The sequence below is a fragment of the Protopterus annectens genome, chromosome 2.part1 (assembly GCF_019279795.1).
Source record: "Protopterus annectens isolate FY-2018-M chromosome 2.part1, PAN1.0, whole genome shotgun sequence".
Taxonomy (NCBI): domain Eukaryota; kingdom Metazoa; phylum Chordata; order Ceratodontiformes; family Protopteridae; genus Protopterus; species Protopterus annectens.
In genome coordinates, this window is record NC_056729.1 from 1,943,821,348 (window position 1) to 1,943,843,847 (window position 22,500).

At 35.1% G+C, this 22,500-nt stretch overlaps 1 protein-coding gene across 2 annotated transcripts in view; it reads left to right on the top strand.

Annotated features, from left to right (window-relative positions):
• Positions 1 to 22,500, top strand: part of KHDRBS2 (KH RNA binding domain containing, signal transduction associated 2) — a 2,078,353-nt gene that overhangs the window by 1,250,254 nt on the left and 805,599 nt on the right. For both annotated transcript variants that reach the window (XM_044063332.1, XM_044063333.1), the window contains one exon: positions 10,821 to 11,019. In XM_044063332.1, the coding sequence (XP_043919267.1) occupies positions 10,821 to 11,019 (199 nt within the window). The remainder of the gene's footprint in view (positions 1 to 10,820; positions 11,020 to 22,500) is intronic.

The following is a 22,500-nucleotide window of genomic DNA, read 5'->3' on the forward strand; positions in this document are numbered from 1 at the left end:
GGTTACATTGTGGTTCTGTGAGTAGTGTAAAGGTAAAGATGAGGTGGTTACATTGTGGTTCTGTGAGTAGTGTAAAGGTAAAGATTAAATGGTTACATTGTGGTTCTGTGAGTAGTGTAAAGGTAAAGATTAGGTGGTTACATCGTAGTTCTGTGAGTAGTGTAAAGGTAAGGATTAGGTGGTTACATTGTGGTTCTGTGAGTGGTGTAATGGTAAAGATTAGGTGGTTATATTGTGGTTCTGTGAGTAGTGCAAAGGTAAAGATTAGGTGGTTACATTCTGGTTCTGTGAGTAGTGTAATGGTAAAGATTAGGTGGTTACATTGTGGTACTGTGAGTAGTTTAAAGGTAAGGATTATGTGGATACATTGTGGTTCTGTGAATAGTTCTTAAGGTAAAGGTTAGGTGGTTAAATTGTGCTTCTGTGAATAATGAAAAGGTAAAGATTATGTGGTTATATATCTTGGTTCTATTAGTAGTGTAAAGGTAAATATTATGTGGTTACATTCTGGTTCTCTGAGTAGTGTTAAGGTAAAAATTAGGTGGTTACATTGTGGTTCTGTGAGTAGTTTAAAGGTAAAGAATAGGTGGTTACATTCTGTTTCTCTGAGTAATGTAAAGGTACAAATTAGGTGGTTACATTGTTGTTCTGTGAGTAGTTTAAAGGTAAAGAATAGGTGGTTACATTGTGGTTTTGTGAGTAGTGTAAATGTAAAGATTAGGTGGTTGCATTGTGGTTCTGTGAGTTGTGTAAAGGTAAAGATTAGGTGGTTACATTGTGGTACTGTGAGTAGTGTAATGGTAAAGATTAGGTGGTTACATTGCGGTTCTGTGAGTAGTGTAAAGGTAAACATTAAGTGGTTACATTGTGGTTCTTTGAGTAGTGTAAAAGTAAAGATTAGGTGGTTACATTGCAGTTCTGTGAGTAGTGTAAAGGTAAAGATTAGGTGGTTACATTGTGGTTCTGTGACTAATGTAAAGTTTAGGTGGTTACATTGTGGTTCTGTGAGTATTGTAAAGGTAAAGATTGGGTGGTTACACTGTGGTTCTGTGACTAGTTTAAAGGTAAAGATTAGGTGGTTACATTGTGGTTCTGTGAGTTGTGTAAATGTAAAGATTAAGTGGTTACATTGTGGTTCTGTGAGTAGTGTAAAGGTAAAGATTATGTGGTTACATTGTGGTTCTGTGAGTAGTGTAAAGGTAAAGATTAGGTGGTACATTGTGGTTCTGTGAGTAGTGTAATGGTAAAGATTAGGTGGTTACATTGTGGTTCTGTGAGTAGTGTAAAGGTAAAGATTAGGTATTTACATTGTCGTTTTGTGAGTAGTGTAAATGTAAAGATTAGGTGGCTACATTGTGGTTTTGTGAGTAGTGTCAAGGAAAAGATTATGTGGTTACATTGTGGTTCTGTGAGTAATGTAAAGGTAAAGATTAGGCGGTTACATTGTGGTTCTGTGAGTAATGTAAAGGTAAAGATTAGGCGGTTACATTATGTTTCTGTGAATAATGTAAAGGTAAATATTAGGTGGTTACATTGTGGTTCTGTTAGTAGTGTAAAGGTAAATATTAGGTGGTTACTTTGTGGTTTTGTGAGTAGTGTAAATGTAAAGATTAGGTGGTTACATTCTGGTTCTGTGAGTAGTGTAAAGGTAAAGATTAGGTGGTTACATTGTGATTCTGTGAGTAGTGTAAAGATAAAGATTAGGATGTTACATTTTTTGTTCTTTGAATAGTTTAAAGGTAAAGATTAGGTGGTTACATTGTGGTTTTGTGAGTAGTGTAAAGGTAAAGATTAAATGGTTACATTGTGGTTCTGTGTGTAGTGTAAAGGTAAAGATTAGGTGGTGACATTGTGGTTCTGTGAGTAGTGTAAAGGTAAAGATTAGGTGGTGACATTGAGGTTCGGTGAGTAGTGTAATGGTAAAGATTAGGTGGTTACATTGTGGTTCTGTGTGTAGTGTAATAGTAAAGATTATGTGGTTACATTTTGGATCTGTGAATAATGTAAAGGTAAAAATGAGGTGGTTACATTGTGGTTCTGTGAATAGTGCAATGGTAAAGATTAGGTGGTTACATTGTGGTTCTGTGAGTAGTGTAATGGTTGGTTACATTGTGGTTCTGTGAGAAGTGTAAAGGTAAAGATGTGGTGGTTCCATTGTGGTTCTGTGAGTAGTGTAATAGTAAAGATTAGGTGGTTACATTGTGGTACTCTGAGTAGTTTAAAGGTGAAGATTATGTGGTTACATTGTGGTTCTGTGAGTAGTTTTTAAGAGAAAAGTTAGGTGGTTAAAGTGTGGTTCTGTGAATAATGAAAAGGTAAAGTTTATGTGGTTATATATCTTGGTTCTGTTAGTAGTGTAAAGGTAAATAGTAGGTGGTTACATTCTGGTTCTCTGAGTAGTGTTAAGGTAAAAATTAGGTGGTTACATTGTTGTTCTGTGTGTAGTTTAAAGGTAAAGAATAGGTGGTTACATTGTGGTTTTGTGAGTAGTGTAAATGTAAAGATTAGGTGGTTGCATTGTGGTTCTGTGAGTTGTGTAAAGGTAAAGATTAGGTGGTTACATTGTGGTACTGTGAGTAGTGTAATGGTAAAGATTAGATGGTTACATTGTGGTTCTGTGAGTAGTGTAAAGGTAAAGATTAAGTGGTTACATTGTGGTTCTTTGAGTAGTGTAAAGGTAAAGATTAGGTGGTTACATTGTAGTTCTGTGAGTAGTGTAAAGGTAAGGATTAGGTAGCTGCATTGTGGTTCAGTGAGTAATGTAAAGCTAAAGTTTAGGTGGTTACATTGTGGTTCTGTGAGTAGTGTAAAGGCAAAGATTAGGTTGTTACATTGTGGTTATGTGAGTGTTATAAAGGTAAAGATTAGGTGGTTACATTGTGGTTCTGTGACTAGTGTAAAGGTAAAGATTAGGAGGTTACATTGTGGTGCTGTGAGTTGTGTAAACGTAAAGATTAAGTGGTTACATTGTGGTTCTGTGAGTAGTGTAAAGGTAAAGATTAGGGGGTTACATTGTGGTTCTGTGAGTAGTGTAAAGGTAAAGATTAGGTGGTTACATTGTGGTTCTGTGAGTAGTGTAATGGTAAAGGTTAGGTGGTTACATTGTGGTTCTGTGAGTAGTGTAAAGGTAAAGATTTGGTGGTTCCATTGTGGTTCTGTGAGTAGTGTAAAAGTAAAGATTAGGTGGTTACATTGTGGTGCTCTGAGTAGTTTAAACGTAAAGATTATATGGTTACATTGTGGTTCTGTGAGTAGTTTTTAAGAGAAAGGTTAAGTGGTTAAATTGTGGTTCTGTGAATAATGAAAAGGTAAAGATTATGTGGTTATATATCTTGGTTCTGTTAGTAGTGTAAAGGTAAATATTAGGTGGTTACATTGTGGTTCTGTGTGCAATGTAAAGATAAAGATTAGGTGGTTACATTGTGGTTCTGTGAGTAGTGTAAAGGTAAAGATTAGGTGGTTACATTGTGGTTCTGAGAGTAGTGTAAATGTAAAGATTAGGTGGTTACATTGTGGTTCTCTGAGTAGTGTAAAGGTAAAGATTAGGTGGTTACATTCTGGTTCTATGAGTAGTTTAAAGGTAAAAATTAGGTGGTAACATTGTGGTTCTGTGAGTAGTTTAAAGGTAAAGATTAGGTGGTTACATTGTGGTTTTGTGAGTAGTGTAAATGTAAAGATTTGTTATTTACATTGTGGTTCTGTGAGTAGTGTAATGGTAAAGATTAGGTGGTTATATTGTGGTTCTGTGAGTAGTGTAAAGGTAAAGATTATGTGGTTACATTGTGGTTTTGTGAGTAGTGTAAAGGTAAAGATTAGGTGGTAACATTGTGGTTCTGTGAGTAGTGTAAAGGTAAACATTAGGTGGGCACATTGTGGTTCTGTGAGTAGTGTAAAGGTAAAGATTAGTTGGTTACATTGCGGTTCTGTAACTAGTGTAAAGGTAAAGATTACGTGGTTGCATTGTGGTTCTGTGAGTAGTGTAAAGGTGAATATTAGATGGTTACATTGTGGTTCTGTGAGTAGTGTAAAGATAAAGATTAGGAGGTTACGTTGTGGTTCTGAGAGTATTGTAAAGGTAAAGATTAGGTGGTTACATTGTGGTTCTGTGAGTAGTGTAAAGGTAAAGATTAGGTGGTTACATTGTGGTTCTGTGAGTAGTGTAAAGGTAAAGATTAAATGGTTACATTGTGGTTCTGTGAGTAGTGTAAAGGTAAAGATTAGGTGGTTACATCGTAGTTCTGTGAGTTGTGTAAAGGTAAGGAATAGGTGGTTACATTGTGGTTCTGTGAGTAGTGTAATGGTAAAGATTAGGTGGTTACATTGTGGTTCTGTGAGTAGTGTAAAGGTAAAGATTAGGTGGTTACATTCTGGTTCTGTGAGTAGTGTAATGGTAAAGATTAGGTGGTTACATTGTGGTACTGTGAGTAGTTTAAAGGTAAGGATTATGTGGTGACATTGTGGTTCTGTGAGTAGTTTTTAAGGTAAAGATTAGGTGGTTAAATTGTGGTTCTGTGAATAATGTAAAGGTAAAGATTAGGTGGTTATATAACTTGTTTCTGTTAGTAGTGTAAAGGTAAATATTAGGTGGTTACATTGTGGTTCTGTGTGTTCTGTAAAGGTAAAGATTAGGTGGTTACATTGTGGTTATGTGAGTAGTTTAAAGGTAAAGAATAGGTGGTTACATTGTGGTTTTGTGAGTAGTGTAAATGTAAAGATTAGGTGGTTGCATTGTGGTTCTGTGAGTTGTGTAAAGGTAAAGATTAGGTGGTTATATTGTAGTACTGTGAGTAGTGTAATGGTAAAGATTAGGTGGTTACATTGTGGTTCTGTGAGTAGTTTAATGGTAAAGATTAAGTAGTTACATTGCAGTTCTGTGAGTAGTGTAAAGGTAAAGATTAGGTGGTTACATTGTGGTTCAGTGAGTAATGTAAAGGTAAAGTTTAGGTGGTTACATTGTGGTTCTGTGAGTGGTGTAAACGCAAAGATTAGGTGGTTACATTGTGGTTCTGTGAGTATTTTAAAGGTAAAGATTAGGTGGTTACATTGTGGTTCTGTGACTAGTGTAAAGGTAAAGATTAGGAGGTTACATTGTGGTTCTTTGAGTTGTGTAAACGTAAAGATTAAGTGGTTACATTGTGGTTCTGTGAGTAGTGTAAAGGTAAAGATTAGGTGGTTACATTGTGGTTCTGTGAGTAGTGTAAAGGTAAAGATTAGGTGGTTACATTGTTGTTTTGTGAGTAGTGTAAATGTAAAGATTAGGTGGTAACATTGTGGTTCTGTGAGTAGTGTAAAGGTAAACATTAGGTGGTTACATTGTGGTTCTGTGAGTAGTGTAAACGTGAAGATTAGGTGGCTACATTGTGGTTCTGTAGGTAGTGTAAAGGTAAAGATTAGGTGGTTACATTGTGGTTCTGTGAGTATTGTAAAGGTAAAGATTAGGTGGTTACATTGTGGTTCTGTGACTAGTGTAAAGGTAAAGATTAGGAGGTTAAATTGTGGTTCTTTGAGTTGTGCAAACGTAAAGATTAAGTGGTTACATTGTGGTTCTGTGAGTATTGTAAAGGTAAAGATTAGGTGATTACATTGTGGTTCTGTGAGTAGTGTAAAGGTAAAGATTAGGTGGTTACATTGTCGTTTTGTGAGTAGTGTAAATGTAAAGATTAGGTGGTAACATTGTGGTTCAGTGAGTAGTGTAAAGGTAAAATTAGGTGGTTGCATTGTGGTTCGGTAAGTAGTGTAAAGGTAAAGATTAGGTGGTTACATTGTGGTTCTGTGAGTATTGTAAAAGTAAAGATTAGGTGGTTACATTGTGGTTTTGTGAGTAGTGTCAAGGTAAAGATTATGTGGTTACATTGTGGTTCTGTGAGTAATGTAAAGGTAAAGATTAGGCGGTTACATTATGTTTCTGTGAATAATGTAAAGGTAAAGATTAGGTGGTTACATTGTGGTTCTGTGAGTAGTGTAAAGGTAAAGATTAGGTGGTTACATTGTGATTCTGTGAGTAGTGTAAAGATAAAGATTAGGAGGTTACATTTTGGTTCTTTGAATAGTGTAAAGGTAAAGATTAGGTGGTTACATTGTGGTTTTGTGAGTAGTGTAAAGGTAAAGATTAAATGGTTACATTGTGGTTCTATGAGTAGTGTAAAGGTAAAGATTAGGTGGTGACATTGTGGTTCTGTGAGTAGTGTAAAGGTAATGATTAGCTGGTTACATTGCGGTTCGGTGAGTAGTGTAATGGTAAAGATTAGGTGGTTACATTGTGGTTCTTTGAGTAGTGTAATAGTAAATATTATGTGGTTACATTTTGGTTCTGTGAATAGTGTAATGGTAAAGATTAGGTGGTTACATTGTGGTTCTGTGAGTAGTGTAATGGTTGGTTACATTGTGGTTCTGTGAGAAGTGTAAAGGTAAAGATTTGGTGGTTACATTGTGGTTCTATGAGTAGGGTAATAGTACAGATTAGGTGGTTACATTGTGGTACTCTGAGTAGTTTAAAGGTAAAGATTATGTGGTTACATTGTGGTTCTGTGAGTAGTTTTTAAGAGGAACGTTAGGTGGTTAAATTATGGTTCTGTGAATAATGAAAAGGTAAAGATTATGTGGTTATATATCTTGGTTCTGTTAGTAGTGTAAAGGTAAATATTAGGTGGTTACATTGCGGTTCTGTGTGTAATGTAAAGGTAAAGATTAGGTTGTTACATTGTGGTTCTGTGAGTAGTGTAAAGGTAAATATTAGGTGGTTACATTGTGGTTCTGAGAGTAGTGTAAAGGTAAAGATTAGGTGGTTACATTGTGGTTCTCTGAGTAATGTAAAGGTAAAGATTAGGTGGTTACATTCTGGTTCTATGAGCAGTGTAAAGGTAAAAATTAGGTGGTTACATTGTGGTTCTGTGAGTAGTTTAAAGGTAAAGATTAGGTGGTTTCATTGTAGTTCTGTTAGTAGTGTAAATGTAAAGATTAGGTGGTTACATTCTGGTACTGTGAGTAGTGTAATGCTAAAGATTAGGTGGTTACATTGTGGTTCTGTGAATAGTGTAAAGGTAAAGATTAGGTGGTTACATTATGATTCTGTGAATAGTGTAAAGGTAAAGATTAGGTGGTTACATTGTAGTTCTGCACGTAGTGTAAAGGTAAAGATTAGGTGGTTACATTGTAGTTCTGTGAGCAGTGTAAAGGTAAAGATTATGTGGTTACACTGTGGTTCTGTGAGTAGTGTAAAGATAAAGATTAGGCAGTTACATTGTGGTTCTGTGAATAATATAAAGGTAAAGATTAGGTGGTTACATTGTAGTTCTGTTAGTAGTGTAAAGGTAAATATTAGGTGGTTACATTGTGGTTCTGTGAGTAGTGTAAAGGTAAAGATTAGGTGGTTACATTGTGGTTCTGTGAGTATTGTAAAGGTAAAGATTAGGTGGTTACATTGTCGTTCTGTGAGTAGTGTAAATATAAAGATTAGGTGGTTACATTGTGGTTCTGTCAGTTTTGTAATGGTAAAGATTAGGTGGTTATATCGTGGTTCTGTGAGTAATGTAAAGATAAAGTTTAGGTGGTTACATTGTGGTTCTTTGAGTAGTGTAAAGGTAAAGATTAGGTGGTTACGTTGTGGTTCTGTCAGTACTCTAAAGGTAAAGATTAAGGGGTTACTTTTTTGTTCTGTCATTAGTTTAAAGGAAAAGATTAGGTGGTTAGATTGTGGTTCTGTGAGTAGTGTAATGGTAAAGATTTGCTGTTTACATTGTGGTTCTGTGAGTAGTGTAAAGATAAAGATTAGGTGGTTACATTCTGGTTCTGTGAGTAGTGTAAATGCAATGATTAGGTATTTACATTGTGGTTCTGTGAGTAGCATAAAGGTAAAGATTAGGTGGTTGCATTTTGGTTCTGTGAATAGTGTAAAGGTAAAGATTAGGTGGTTACACTGTGGTTCTGTGAGTAGTGTAAATGTAAAGATTAGGTGATTACATTGTGGTTCTGTTAGTAGTGTAAAGGTAAATGTTAGGTGGTTATATTGTGGTTCTGTGAGTAGTGTAAAGGTAAAGCTTAGGTGGTTACTTTGTGTTTCTGTGAGTAGTGTAATAGTAAAGATTTGTTGGTTACAAAAAGCTTAGATGTATATTATTCAAGCTAAGACAGTACTATTGCCTTTCCTCAACAGTGAAGTGGTCCTGGTAGTTTGACTGTATATCTGCATGTGTTTTCTGGACTTGTACAATGCATATGATCATGTACTCCAAATTTCATGTAGGTTTTACAGGGTCTCAAGGTCACTGATCTGTGCTGCTTGGTCTCAGTATATTATGGTATGAATGGTGGGCACAGGTTTGACATTACATTAAATGTTTTCAGTCTGACTAAACTCTGCCTATGGTAAGTCTTGCCCCCCATTTGCAATTTTCATGCTGAGGATATCATGAGACATCCAAAGTGTGGGAAACATTAATTTTAGAAATGTGAAGGTTGCATCTTTGTCATTTCATATCATGTTACCTTCGTACCCTTGATTGAATATGATCTCTGGTATACACTACAGCAGCTATCTAAAACTGAAGAAGTTGTGATGAAAGTCATCACCTGTACATCAGAAGTTTTGGTTCAATGCCAGAAAAGAATGTTTTGTTCCTTGCATGTGAAAAAGAAGAGATTCCTGGAAAGGTGGAAGCATATATGTGTCTTTATGAGAGAACGTAGGGAAGAGTAGACAAATGAACAGTTACAGGTTCAGAAATAGCTGTGCTGTAGGCATTGTTCTGGAATGCGGTGGTGAAGTAAAAATTGACTCAGAATATGAAGCTACTTATTTACCTCTCAGACTATCTTCCCATCTTCCTACCTGGTAATAAGCTTTGTGTAGTGACTAAAAGAAAAAGATCATGGGTAAGACAATCAATAAAAGGATAAAGAAATTCCGGTACTTGCGTATTATCGCAACCAGATTTTCGCTGTTGTGACTTTCACTAATTTCGGTAGAAACAAGGCCATGAAACAGTGTAAATTGGCATTCAGAGTGTGTATTGCTGGGGAATAATTTTGGATTACCTTTGGGAACAAAAGCAGTGGAGAAAGCCCTCTTCCTGTTTTTTGCATGCTTGCATTGTCATGCCTGCTGTCAGTGTGATGGACAGATTGCATTCTCTGTGTGGAAGGAATCCTTCAGAGAAGCAAACACAGACACAGTAGTGATGGTTTTAGTGACATTTATTTTTTTAACAATTTCTAAATACAATAATTGTTAAAAGTAAGCAAGTGTGGGTTAAACAATTTCTCAGTGTCTCTGTTTTACTTCTCTGAAGAATTTCTTCTGCAGGTTCAAAATGAGACAAGCAATAGTATGATAGCTGCCATGAAAAGTGTAGTGTGCCTGTGTAATGCACGCAAAAAAAAAACAGGAAGATGGTTTTCTCCACTGTCTCTGTTCCCGAAGGTAATCTGAAGTTATTCCCCAGCAAAACACACTCTGAACACCCCTTTACAGTAAATGTAAAGTTTTGGGGCACTACTACACATTTACAAAGACGGTTTCAATTGCTTCATGTACTCCTATCTGTGGTGGTATGCGCACTTCGCAACCATGAAAACCTGGTTGCGATAATACACAAGTACCGAAATTCCTTTTCATGTTAGCAGTTCCTTTATTTTAAAAGGAGTCCATTGAATTAGTTTGACCACCTTGTGACGATGTTCTCAAAGCATCTGCCATCAGAACTGTACCAATTATAAAAAAAGACCCTGGAACAGATGGGTCTATGTTTGGACAGTGAATGCCACATTCATTGAATGGCATTCATCAACCGCAAACCCTCAACAGTACCTTTAAACAAACACTGCACATCATCATAAAAAGGCATATTAAACTCTATAGTTGGCCAACAGAAACTAAACAGCACTTGTGTATGTGTAGGTAAGGTAGAGATAAGGAAACTTTCACTTTCTCCACTGTAGTGCGATGTCATTGCTGGTTTGTGTAATTAGGAGGGTATATGGGGGCATGGGGACCACAGATCCCACATTAGTAGGATTTGAATCCTCCTAATGTGGGGGATTCAACCCCCACACCCCCTAATTATATATACCAACTCTGAGATCGCACTACAGTGAAGAAAGTAAAAGTTTCTTTATCACTACCTCATCTACATGTATATTGGTGCTGTGTACTTTCTATTGGCCAACTATGGCTGTTCGATGTGTTTTTTATGATGCTATGCCTCCTTCAGAAAAGGCACATTTGCAGGTTTGTGTTTGGTGAATGGCCAGTCGATGGCCAAACATAGACCCGAAGCAGAGAGCAGATGTGTTGCAGTGATTTTCACAGGTTGATTGGAGAAGGTTTGGTCTACCCTGCTCAACTTCCTGTGATCAGCAAAAAAAAAAAATTTAGAAAAATGAACGAATGATCGAATGAGTTTTCTAATGAAGAAAGCAAACAGTATACACATTAGTTTCTTATAACTTTTAGAAAGTGGTTTTATGTTTCCAAACCAACAATTTAAAAAAAAAGGCCTGTTAATAACCCTTATCATATGTTATTTATTTTGTGAACCATACATAATGCTTATATTACAGAAATCATTTCAAAATTGTCTTACATTGGATTGGGCCTGTGATTTGTAAGTGAGAAAACGAATAAGATAAAATGATACTTATAAAAATAAATACATCATTGGAACTGGTCCACTCCAGCTGTCACTAATTTTAGCTAAACAATTGTGATCTAATTTAAATTGTTATTCTTTGCTCAGAGCTTTTTATATTGCACAGCAAAATGCATCACATGCTGTCACATTTGTTGCACTGGTTATGCTAATGTTAATTGTATTATATTTTAGGGGCAGGGGTGGAGCAATTCCTACACTCCCCCCAGCACGAGGAGTAGCAACACTGAGGGGAACTCCAGTGAAACGTGGTGCTTTGCCAGTACCACCAGTAGCCAGAGGTGTGCCTGCCCCCCGTGCACGAGGAGCTCTGGCAGCACCAGGGTATCGGGCACTTCCACGTCTTCCAGCACCGGATGCATATGATGACTATGTAAGTAATGCATGCAGAAAATGAGGGTGGCAGAGCCATATATCCTTGCTGAATTAATGTAAATGCAGCAAATCGCATGCACATAATTTATAGCAAAATGAAGTTTTGCTTACAAACCTTTACCTGGAGAGATCATGAAGTATGTTTTGCTGTTGTTTAAGTGGAACAAGAAATGTAAATTCTGCATAATACATACCTGCTCATCTTATCTGAAAGGCAGTATGGTCTTTTTTTAATATCCTTTAGTATGCGAGCACCTGCTGAATATTCATTATGCTTTGTTAGTTGTCATGACTTTGCTTTAATACATTTTTACTGTTTGAGTTGCGATAGAATAATATGACATTCTAAACCACTAACTTTCTCATGATGTACTTCCAGCAGTGATACATGATATTCCAGTAATACTACAACACAACTATCCACAAAAGCTTAATTTAAATCAAAACATATCAGGGAGGTTTAAGCAGAATAACTGTTTTCATTGCATGTATTCACGAATTAGGGTATGCGTTGAGCTATAGATGTAGCTATTAAAGAATATACATACATAGATTGATAAACATAGAAATATAAATGTAGATATACAAATTGTGATGCATATGTAGATGAATGAGTCATATCTCTAATAGTTGCAAAACTATTTACATATTAAAGTTAGAGTAAATGATGCCAGTGTGTCATCCATATAGATTTTATGACTTTCATTATTTTGTTCTCAGAAATATTTATATATAGAAGTTTATATTTCTTTGTAAAATTTCAAATGTGGACTCAATAGAAAGGTGAAACCCTGAACACAAGTTAATGAGATACTCTTCGAACTAAAATAAATGAGTCATTTCCATCATTGCCCTGCATACTTGATATCAGAGAAGGCATGCACTCCTTTAAATCTGGCATTACTGCATTAATCAATATATTAACGACAAGCATCAAACAAACTGCCAGTGATCCTGCTCCTCAGTCATTGCTTCTGCACCCAGCATCATTAGCTTGACACATTAGAATGTCTGCTGACCTTAAAGATTTCAAAGCAAAGCTTGATGTAGACTTGACCAAAAAGTCATCGGAACCTTTTAATCTGGTCATAGCTCTTACGCCCTTACTGGTACTGTCAGTTGTACATAGGTAACTGAAATCTTTACACTTCGTTATCTCTTACTCCACAAAGTATCATGGTTGTTTCAGATCGACTCTGTTTCACCACCTTCCCCTTTTTCTTCTTCCTATTTCTCATCCTGTAATTCATGGATTCAGGAACTCCTAAACCCAACTTTAGCCTCTAAATTCATTTTCCACTCATTATTGCTATCAAATTAAGATGCAAACCATTTCAGAATCCCTCAGTGATTGAGATATACCTGTATTACCTGCCTTTTTAAAGGCTGTATTACTTGATTTGAAATATTTCTGATTATGCTGTCTGAAGCTATGCTTACCTATTCTTCTTAGAAATGCCCGACTGAGTCTTTAAGTGTTTACAGATCTGACTTTAGATATCAAAGCATTTAATCACTTATTTTTATCGACAGCTGTGGAGTTTATCTTAGCTGAAGCCATATATGAAGGAGAGAGACCCTTTGCATACATGACTCAGACAAAAGACAGTTTACAAAGACAAGTAAATTAATGTACGCATATCCATGCCAGTGAATTACATACACTGAAATAATTGTTATATAATGTATAGTATTCAGAACAAATTTGATTTAATTTCAAGTTACCATCTACCTTGTTAACAATTATTCCTATTACAAAATGTCAGTTTCTTGATAAAATATTTTAGATAGGAATATGACTGATAAAATACATTTTTGAATTAATAATGAGAGCTTTCTATTTTTAATTTACACATTACCAAAAAAAAAAAAAAAAAAAAAACTGCTTCCACAACGGTTGAATGAAACTAAATGCACTGATGATAGGAATCCCCAAACTGCATTCACTGGAAAAATCCTGCCAATAAGCATTTTCTAAAGTGTTTTTGGTGGGGCAAGCACCCCCCCTAACATCCATTCTGATGTGGGGAGCAAGACTTCACACTTCTAAACCAATATATACCAACTCCATAGTTCCACCAACTTAAAAAAGGGGGAAATTCCTTAAAAAAGTGAATCATTTTTGGCATAACTTGCCTCCAATGATTTCCTGAGTTAAACCCCAGGCACTTGAAGCTGAGCATTCAATCTTTGACAAACACTATGGTAAAAAAAAGGAGCGGGTAAATGTAGGCAAGCTTTTGTTTTGTGATCTGAGAGAATAATGTTTTATGTGCCATGATCTGTATATTTGCCATGACACAGTTATTACCAAGCTAGTAAACAACTATCTAACAGTGAGGAGGAAAACTTGCATACAAAGATAATTATGTAACAGGCAGAAGAGATGTAAGCATACAAACTGACAATTTACTTGCTTATCAACTATTATGCATAATAATATCAGCTCCTAGTAAAGGAAGGTCTTACCAGATTTCAATTTTTTGCAGTGCTTCACTGACAGTTTATGGTGGACAGTAGGATAGTGCATGCACAGAGAAAACTCAGAGTTTATACGTTTTAGGGAGAGAAATTCTACTTTTCAAGGCCTGCAAAAGTAGAGTGACCATATTACTAGATTTTGTACTGCTTATTGTATTGTGTCTCAATATAGCATGCAAATTGAATCTTCCTGTTTCTTAATGTGAGGGTTTTTCATTTGTATCTCAGTAATATATAAAATATTCCATTAATTATTCTATTTCTGCATTTCCTTTGACAAAAGGTAATATTTGGTCATTTTTGGATCTCTCTCATTCTCTTTTCTCATAGAGAAGCCCTTGATGAGACTATATCTATCTAAATACACACACACACACACACACACACACACACACACACACACACACACACACACACACACACACATATATATATATATATATATATATATATATATATATATATATATATATATATGGATTTGTATCACTTCATTGAAAGACCATTTGACTGAAACCAAATCACCTAAAGTTCATTTCACCTAAAACTCACCTAAAACTCATTTAACCTAAAACTCATTTTACTGACAAGTAGTACTCTAAGGCAAGTCAAAAGTATATGAAAGTCCAATGATCTTTCTAATTTTCGACCAATAGCACTCCTTTCACCAATCGCTAAAATCATGGAAAAATGTATTCACAAACAAATACTTAATCACCTTCTCAATAACACCCTACTTTCTAACTGTCAGCATGGTTTCAGACCTTCACACAGTACCACTACTGCTTTACTCTCCTTTACTTACTCCATCAACACTAACCGTAACAACAACTATCTATCATCCTCAGTCTTCATCGACCTATCCAAAGCTTTTGATATGGTGAATCATAAACTTCTACTACACATACTAAAATCTCTTGCTCTCGACCATCTTGCCTTATCCTGGTTTGCATCTTACCTAGAAAATCGTCAGCAGGCAGTACTCTGGAAAAATTCACTTTCAAATCTTCTACCTATCTCTTTAGGTGTACCTCAAGGCTCTATCCTAGGCCCTCTTCTATTTTCAATCTTTATTAACGACCTACAATCTGCTATCCCATATACTACCTGCATACAATACATGAGCGACTCTACTATAATCTGTACTGCTACCTCTCAAACAGAACTCCAGTCTCTTACTCAAAAAGCTTTTAACGCTGTAGAACATTGGTTCTCTCACCGCTGCCTACTTCTTAACCCCCAAAAAAACAAACTGTTACTTTTTTCACCTACTCGTAAATCTACTCTACCATATTTTACTCTTACCTCCTCTGACGGTACTCTCATTTCTCCTGACTTGACCACAAAACTATTAGGAATAACTATTGATAATAACCTCAACTATGACTCTCACATCAACAACACAATAAAATTAGTTAATAAAAAAATAGGATCCCTTTACAGAATCAAACCTTTCCTAACACCTACAGCAAGGTCCACCATAGCTAGATCTCACCTAATCTCTACTCTTCTCTATGCTTCCCCCATTTACACTAATCTTTCCAAAAACAACATTAAAAAACTAGAAACATCCTATTATAATATAGCTCAATTCGCAGTAGGATCTCCTTTTCAAACTCATCACTGCTTGAACTTAAAAGAACTAGGCTGGATTGAACTTCCTAACCAACTTGTACTTCAACAGCTCTTAATAGCTTATCAGATTCTATATCAGCCAGCCAACACACCAATACTTTCTAGCATTATTTCACCATATAATATCCTGAAACAACTACATTCTTCAAATAAACTTCAGATTAATATTACCAAACCCAACAATCATGCAGGCGACTGTCTATTCTCCAACTCTGTTGGAAAAATATGGAATAAACTACCCTCTGATATCACATCTTTGACCTCTTTCCTACTTTTTAAAAGACAACTGAAAATTTATCTCAATAAACATTGGCTTTGCTCCTGCACTAATCCAGATTAACCTCATTTTTTCCTTCACCCTTTCCCTTGTTAACTTTCACTGCACAAAATAAATAAATAAATAAAACTTATGTTCAATTTATATTATCTGTTTAACTTGGTATAACTACTTATGTTTCTAATGTAACATTTTAATGCCTTTTTATGATGATACTTGTTACAACTAGTGGAGCTTTTCTCCCCGGGCCTCTACTGAAAATGGACATATATCCAGCTAGACTAGCCTGGTCAACAAATGTAAAATAAAATAAATAAAATAAATATGTCCTTTTCCCCACTATAGTGTAATCCTGGTGTTAGTATATATAGTTAGGTTGGTGTGGGGGCGCAGCCCCTCACATTGGGGTTGTGGGTGGTGTAGCCCCCCACTAGTTGGGTTTTATCAAATAATGTAAAACCAAACTAGACAACAGAAAACCAAATTAAGTGGGGAGATATGCCCCCACACCCCCCATTGTAGGGAGCTGTGCCCCCCACCCCCCAACTCTATATACTAACACCAGGATTGCACTACAGTGGGGAAAAGGACATATACCTTTGACTTGCCTTAGAGTACTACTTGTCAGTGAAAAGAGTTTTAGGTGAAATTAACTTTCAGCGATATGAACTGTAGGTGATTTGGTCTCAGTGAAATGGGTGTCAGTGAAATGGTCTTTCAGTGAAGTGATACGAATCCATATATATATATATATATATATAATATATATATATATATATATATATATATATATATATATGTGTGTGTGTGTGTGTGTGTGTGTGTGTGTGTGTATATATATATATATATATATATATATATATATATATATATATATATATATAGACATATATATATATATATATAGATATAGATATCTATATATATATATATATATATATATATATATATATATATATATATATATATATAAATGTTTGGGTCCCCTTCACATAGTTGACATTTCACAATGTCGAAACCCATATGGCCAAGACCATATGATCGACATTTGAAATGTCGACCATGGGGAACCAGCATCTCCGAACAGTGTGGAATGGAAAGATTTCCATTTCCTCACTGTAATGTGATCTCAGAGTTGATTTATTAAAGTTACTGGGGGTTGGGGGGCAGACTCCTCATAGGGGGTGCAGGGGGCAGAGCTAGCATCTTTAAAGTTAGTTTTTTTCTTTTTTATTAGGTCTAGTTGTATGTTCAACATTTCAAATGTCGATCATGTGGTCTATGCCATATGGGTTTCGACATTGTGAAATGTCGATCATATCAAATAGACCCATATGTATATATATGTATATATATATATATATATATATATATATATATACATACACACACATGCAGATGGAAGATCTTTTGTAGGGGCAAATAGCATTTAGAGTTGTAGCATCTGTTCCAGAAATTCATCATTTTAACTATATTTGTCATGATTTTTTTTACTGTTTTGAAGAAACATAATCGTTTATGTTTAAAGGTCTACAGTGTCCATATGATTATATGTCAGTTTAAGCAACACAGTTTAGAAATGCAGAACAAGTGAACCTGATTAAATTATTCAAATCCATGTGATTCATGTTTGGTATGTCATCAAGAGAATATGTGTAATTTTTGATGAAGTAAGATCATTTAACATGAGGAAAATGTAATTTAGATAACTTTGCAGTCATAAGTTCCACTTCCAAAAAATCATATTTTTTCCTCAAAGACATTTTTTTTTCCTTTTTAAAACAGTGTATTGCATTTTAAGAGTTGTTAATATTTGGCTTTTCAGCTGCAGATAATTCATGTTATAATAACTACAAACATAATGTGGATATTTAAAGAAGAAAATAGATCAAAAGATATGCATTTTAAGCATACAGTCAGAAATTAACAATAATTGATAATTCTTTTGTCTTGTGGGCACTAAATAATATAGCAATAACCCACGCCTGGGTGTGGATAATGCAGGATTTAACCACGGTTGGCGTGGTTCGCCCTCGGGACCAAACAAAGACAACCGTGGTTAAATCCCACATTACCCACACCCAGAAGTGGGTTATTGCTATTATACTATGACATTATTTAAGAAAAGAAACAATTACTTTTCTTAAATAATGGCATTGTATAATGCCTCTTTGCTGCCCTTCCGCAGCTGTCTGGCATCCGCGGCAGTTCTGATGTACTGCGCATGCCTACACAGTACATCAGAGCTGTGGCCAAAAGCAATGGAGAAAGCAAGATCTCCATTGCTTTTTTACTGTTTCGCTATGTTAAATGGGTTTAACATAGCGAGTCAGCTTTAAAATAAGCAACGGAGATGTCTGTTGCTTTTTTTAAACCTGTGTCGCTATGTTAAACTCTTTTAACATAGCGAGACAGTGTTTTAAAAATAGACTTATACTAATGGAAAAAGTCCGGGCGACCGGACCTTTTTCCATTAGTATAAGTCTATTTACAACGTGCACACTGGCCAATCAGCGTGCACGTTTTGGAATATTAATAGGGGGTCGTTGTATAATTTGTTGTAATGTATCGTTATTGCTGAGATGAAGTAATGCAGCGTTGCTTCACTGCATTTGTAGTTGATTCTATTAATCAAACAGTATTTGCAGAAGTGTTTTTGTTTGCCCAATTAAAAAAGGTGTTTAAATAGGATAATAGGATTAGTTTAACGTTATACTTTTACTGGCTCTTAAATGATGACAGAGGACTTCAGAGGATTCTAGTCGAATGCTAAAGATTTTATGTGGCTACGTCAAAGCATTTCTCTCTAACATTATTTGAATATGATTATCTCAAACAACAAAGAAAATGTGCAATGACATCTTAAGTAGACTATAAAAAAGAATATTTCTGAACATTGACAATTTTATAGCACATTCACAGGTTTTAAACAGGAGCCTGAAGATAGACATCACATTTTTAATCATTGGCTGTGGTTGAGAATTTGCAGTATTCACATATTCCAACTGCACTTTTTCCATAAAATGTAATGTATTTTTTATATATTTTAGAATTTCATTTAAATACTTCGGATGACAGAAATATCCATTTGATTTTCTAATTTGATACAAACAGCACCTTTATTAAAGGTGACATTTTTATGAGACACAGTTATATTTTCTGCATAATCCTCTTTTTAAAGATGCTTTGCATTTTATATTGGGACAACAATTGCTTTTTAATTCATGCATATTCAGAATGTTATACATATCTAAGTAATGTTTAGTTGTAATTAACTTCATCTGAAATTACCAAGATGAGATTAAACTGTACATAATTTTAAAGAATCTGGAGTATGTCTGAATAGCTTTCATTTATTTCTGCTTAAGTATTTCTGCTTTTGCATCTGTTCTTTGTATGTTTCAGTTCAGTATCTCATTTTGTTTATGATTTATTATCTTTGTTTTCCAATCAGTGTGGCAGATGAATGTGTATAACTAACATAGACTCATTATCCTGCTTGGCTCTTCATTAAGAAATGCTTTTTTAAAATCTGTTCATAAGATTGTTATTGCAAGCATGGAGGTGCTGACCTATAATGTTCATTACTATGTGTGGTGATAGCTTAGTTCAAATATTTACTTTGGAGTATATTTTTGAACTGGATTTGAGAATGGCTTCATTTAGTCATTTTGGAAGACTGTCCAAAGGTTGAGGAAGATGGTGTACAGTTTATATGTCTCCTTTCTCTGTTATTAATGCTCATTTGATGCATAACATTACTTGATTTATTGCTGGCATCACCTGTTAAATGTTTAGTGCATAGAATTTCACACAAAACAGGGGAAGCTAAAAGAGTCATATTGTATATGTGCTTCTAAGGATTATATTCTACAAAATGACCATGCAGCAGTGTGCTTTACTTTACTCGATCTTTCAGTGTGAGGGTTTACTGTACTTTGCTTTCTGTGTGCATATACTGCATTTTGTACAGAGAATGTTGCCATTGAAAACAAAGAAAGCTCCTTTTTGTTTCCTTAGCCAAAAGTTTACTTGTTAAGAATCTTTCTTTTCTTTTTTGGTTATTTACATTTAATAGTGTAACATTATATTATGCAATGTTATGACTTAGTGAGGTATACAGGTTGGTATATGCTTCACAAGTATGGCTAGAAATGACATCATTTTGGGGGTATGCTACACCATACTCACGTATATGCATGCATGTTTCCAACATCAGTTTGATAGTGACAAGCTCACATCCCGGTCCTGATTGTTTTTTGGTGCTTGCATGCTAGTGATAGACCTACCAAACCATATTTCCTTACCCAAACGTTGAGCAAACTAATGCCAGCTACTCTATTGTATTGTCCCTGTGCTGATGTCAGTAATAGAAATCAGGTCATCTGGGTCACAATCAGAGCTTTATATCGCAAAGCCACCGACTTGGGATGGGGATAGTGTTTTAGATTTTCATCACTGTTGTCAAGACTATATTATCAGTAATGACTGGTTCAGTCTTTCAAATATGCAAGAGACTATCTTCCATATCTTTGTTTGAAATTTATGCAGCACTTACCTAGAAAAGTGTGAGGTATTTCTTTAAGATGTCCTGTTGCTCATTGCTAAGATACTGCATTCTTGATTTGTTACACTGTATTTCCTAATATAGTTGTAGATGGTCTTATGAATACTTTCCATCTTGGTGATTAGAGTAGGTTAATTGTAATACCTTGATGTTATTATAACACTGATATGAATCTGTTGAATTTTGTTTAACCTACACCACATATGCTGCATTTATTCTTGAATTTAGTTTCTGTTTGAATGCCAGGTAACAAATCCTTTTTTTAATTCTGTTCAGATGAAGATGTTAATAATATTATAAAGACCATTGTCTGCATTTTTATTGGGGATGTTGAGAACACCTCTGCTTTATATATTTATTTTGAGAATGTATTAATTTCTTATTCTTTCTGCTCTTAACTTAAAATTGATAACTTCATTGCCAGTATTAAGAGTACGTCATCTGCAGTGGAGTTTAAGGATCACACATTTGTCAGCATAGTATAAAGGGCATCATTCATACTAGTAAGCATTTTAATAGCTTCCTCTTAATTTCTTCTATTTACAGGGGCATCTAGTAATTCTGAATTCACATTCTGTGTGCAATAATAATATTTACCAGTCACTCACTGTATAGATAAAGTTGCTCGGTAATACAGTATGTTTGAGATTTCTTAATTTTAGGTTGCGTTTCAGAGATCACAGACAGTTTCTGGCATGGAAAGGGAATCATAGGATCATGTTAAATTGAATATTATGCAGTCTTTGCAGTTACTCTGCCCATTATTTCTATACTAGGAATGTTGTTTTGCATTTCAAATTGTAGATGGTCTTTCACATATGTGAACACCCACCACCAACCACTTTGATATTAAGACTTCTAATGGTTATTATTTTTAATCCTCCTTTAAAAAGGTGGCTTAGTGTACAATTAAACATGATATCATCTGAAGTTTGAAAAGTCTAAGCAAAACAATATGCCATCATTAAATATCTTAAGAGCATGTACTCAAACTGTGTGTTGCCCAGTAGGAGTAAAGCAAGCTGATGAGTCACACATCTCACCTGTCGCCATGAGCCACAGAGACTTTGTTCTGTGGTACTGGCATGTCAATATGTGTGTGCTACAGTAGGTAGCACATTGGCCTCTGGTGGCAAAAGATCCAAAGGCTTTAGGTTCTCTTCTCCCCTCAGGTACTTGCATTAATTTTCCATTGCTGACACGGCAGTCCAGATTAAGTGGGGGGGGGGGGGGGTACTCCTGAGTTTGACATATTTCATATGAGATGCTAATGTGAATGCAAAAGATATTATAGCACTTACCGAAAAGAGTAGGTTGAATTCTCCAATGCCCTTGCCACATTTCTCCTAGTTAATATAAATACCTCTTTGAGTATCCTCCGAAAAGGGGCTGCTGACCTAATGTATTTAACTCAGTTACCATAATGTAACTCAACAAATAAATAAAGAAACAGATGCATTCCTTAAACATTGATCAAAGGCCAGAAGTGAATGATTCTGCCATCCAAATGAAAGGAAGGATTTCACTGTTTTTTTCAAGAATTGTAGAGGATATTAGAAATACCCCAGTTTAAATAGTATATATATATATATATATATATATATATATATATATATATATATATATATAAAGCAATATAGAAACAAATAAATATCTATCTGGCACATGGCACTGTACATAATCTAATAAGTGAGATCTTTCTTTTCTGTTTTGGTTATTTACATTTAATAATTTAATATTGATCTATTGGCGGGAAATGTACTCATGATGATGTGTGATAAAATGTAAAGTCCAAAGCATTCACATCACTGACTTAATATGATAATCTTTATTTAAAATGAAAAGAAAGCTAACTGCTGTAATGCAGCACATTTTAACTCAAATACAAGAGCCACAAGCAAATAGAGGCGGGATCTGTTTATGATGAAGAGGAAAAATTAGGTAGGAAGTTAGCAAATGGTTGACAGAAAACTCCAAAAAGTGAAGACAAACAGGAGTTTATAAACATGAAACACTGCATCTTTTTAGTGAATTAAGCAGCTATGGAATGTTACGTACATGCAAATTAAATACAATTTAGAATTATGGATAAAATTAAAAATTCTTGTAGTGCAGACAATGGACATTTGCTACTGGCACCCCTAACAATAATTTCCTCATACATGTGGTTGCAGTTTTGACTAGACAAGATCACACGTTAGCACCAATTACACTTTTACTAGACAAAAATATTTATACTATCTTCCATCTTTTTAGATAAATATTTACACTTTTAATATTTATTGTCATGCAGAAACATGAATCATTTAGCATTATTAGAAGAAGGTCATATTTTGCTCAGTTTAACATAATGACAATTATTCTTAATTTTGTCAGTCTGGATGTACCCAGTCACTATGGATTCTCAAGTGGAGGGGGTTATTCTCAAAGCCTATTCACGGTAAGATACCACTGTTGAGAGGGAAGCCCCTATATCTAAATTCACTTTCCACACCCTATCAACAGAATCCATTAACCAT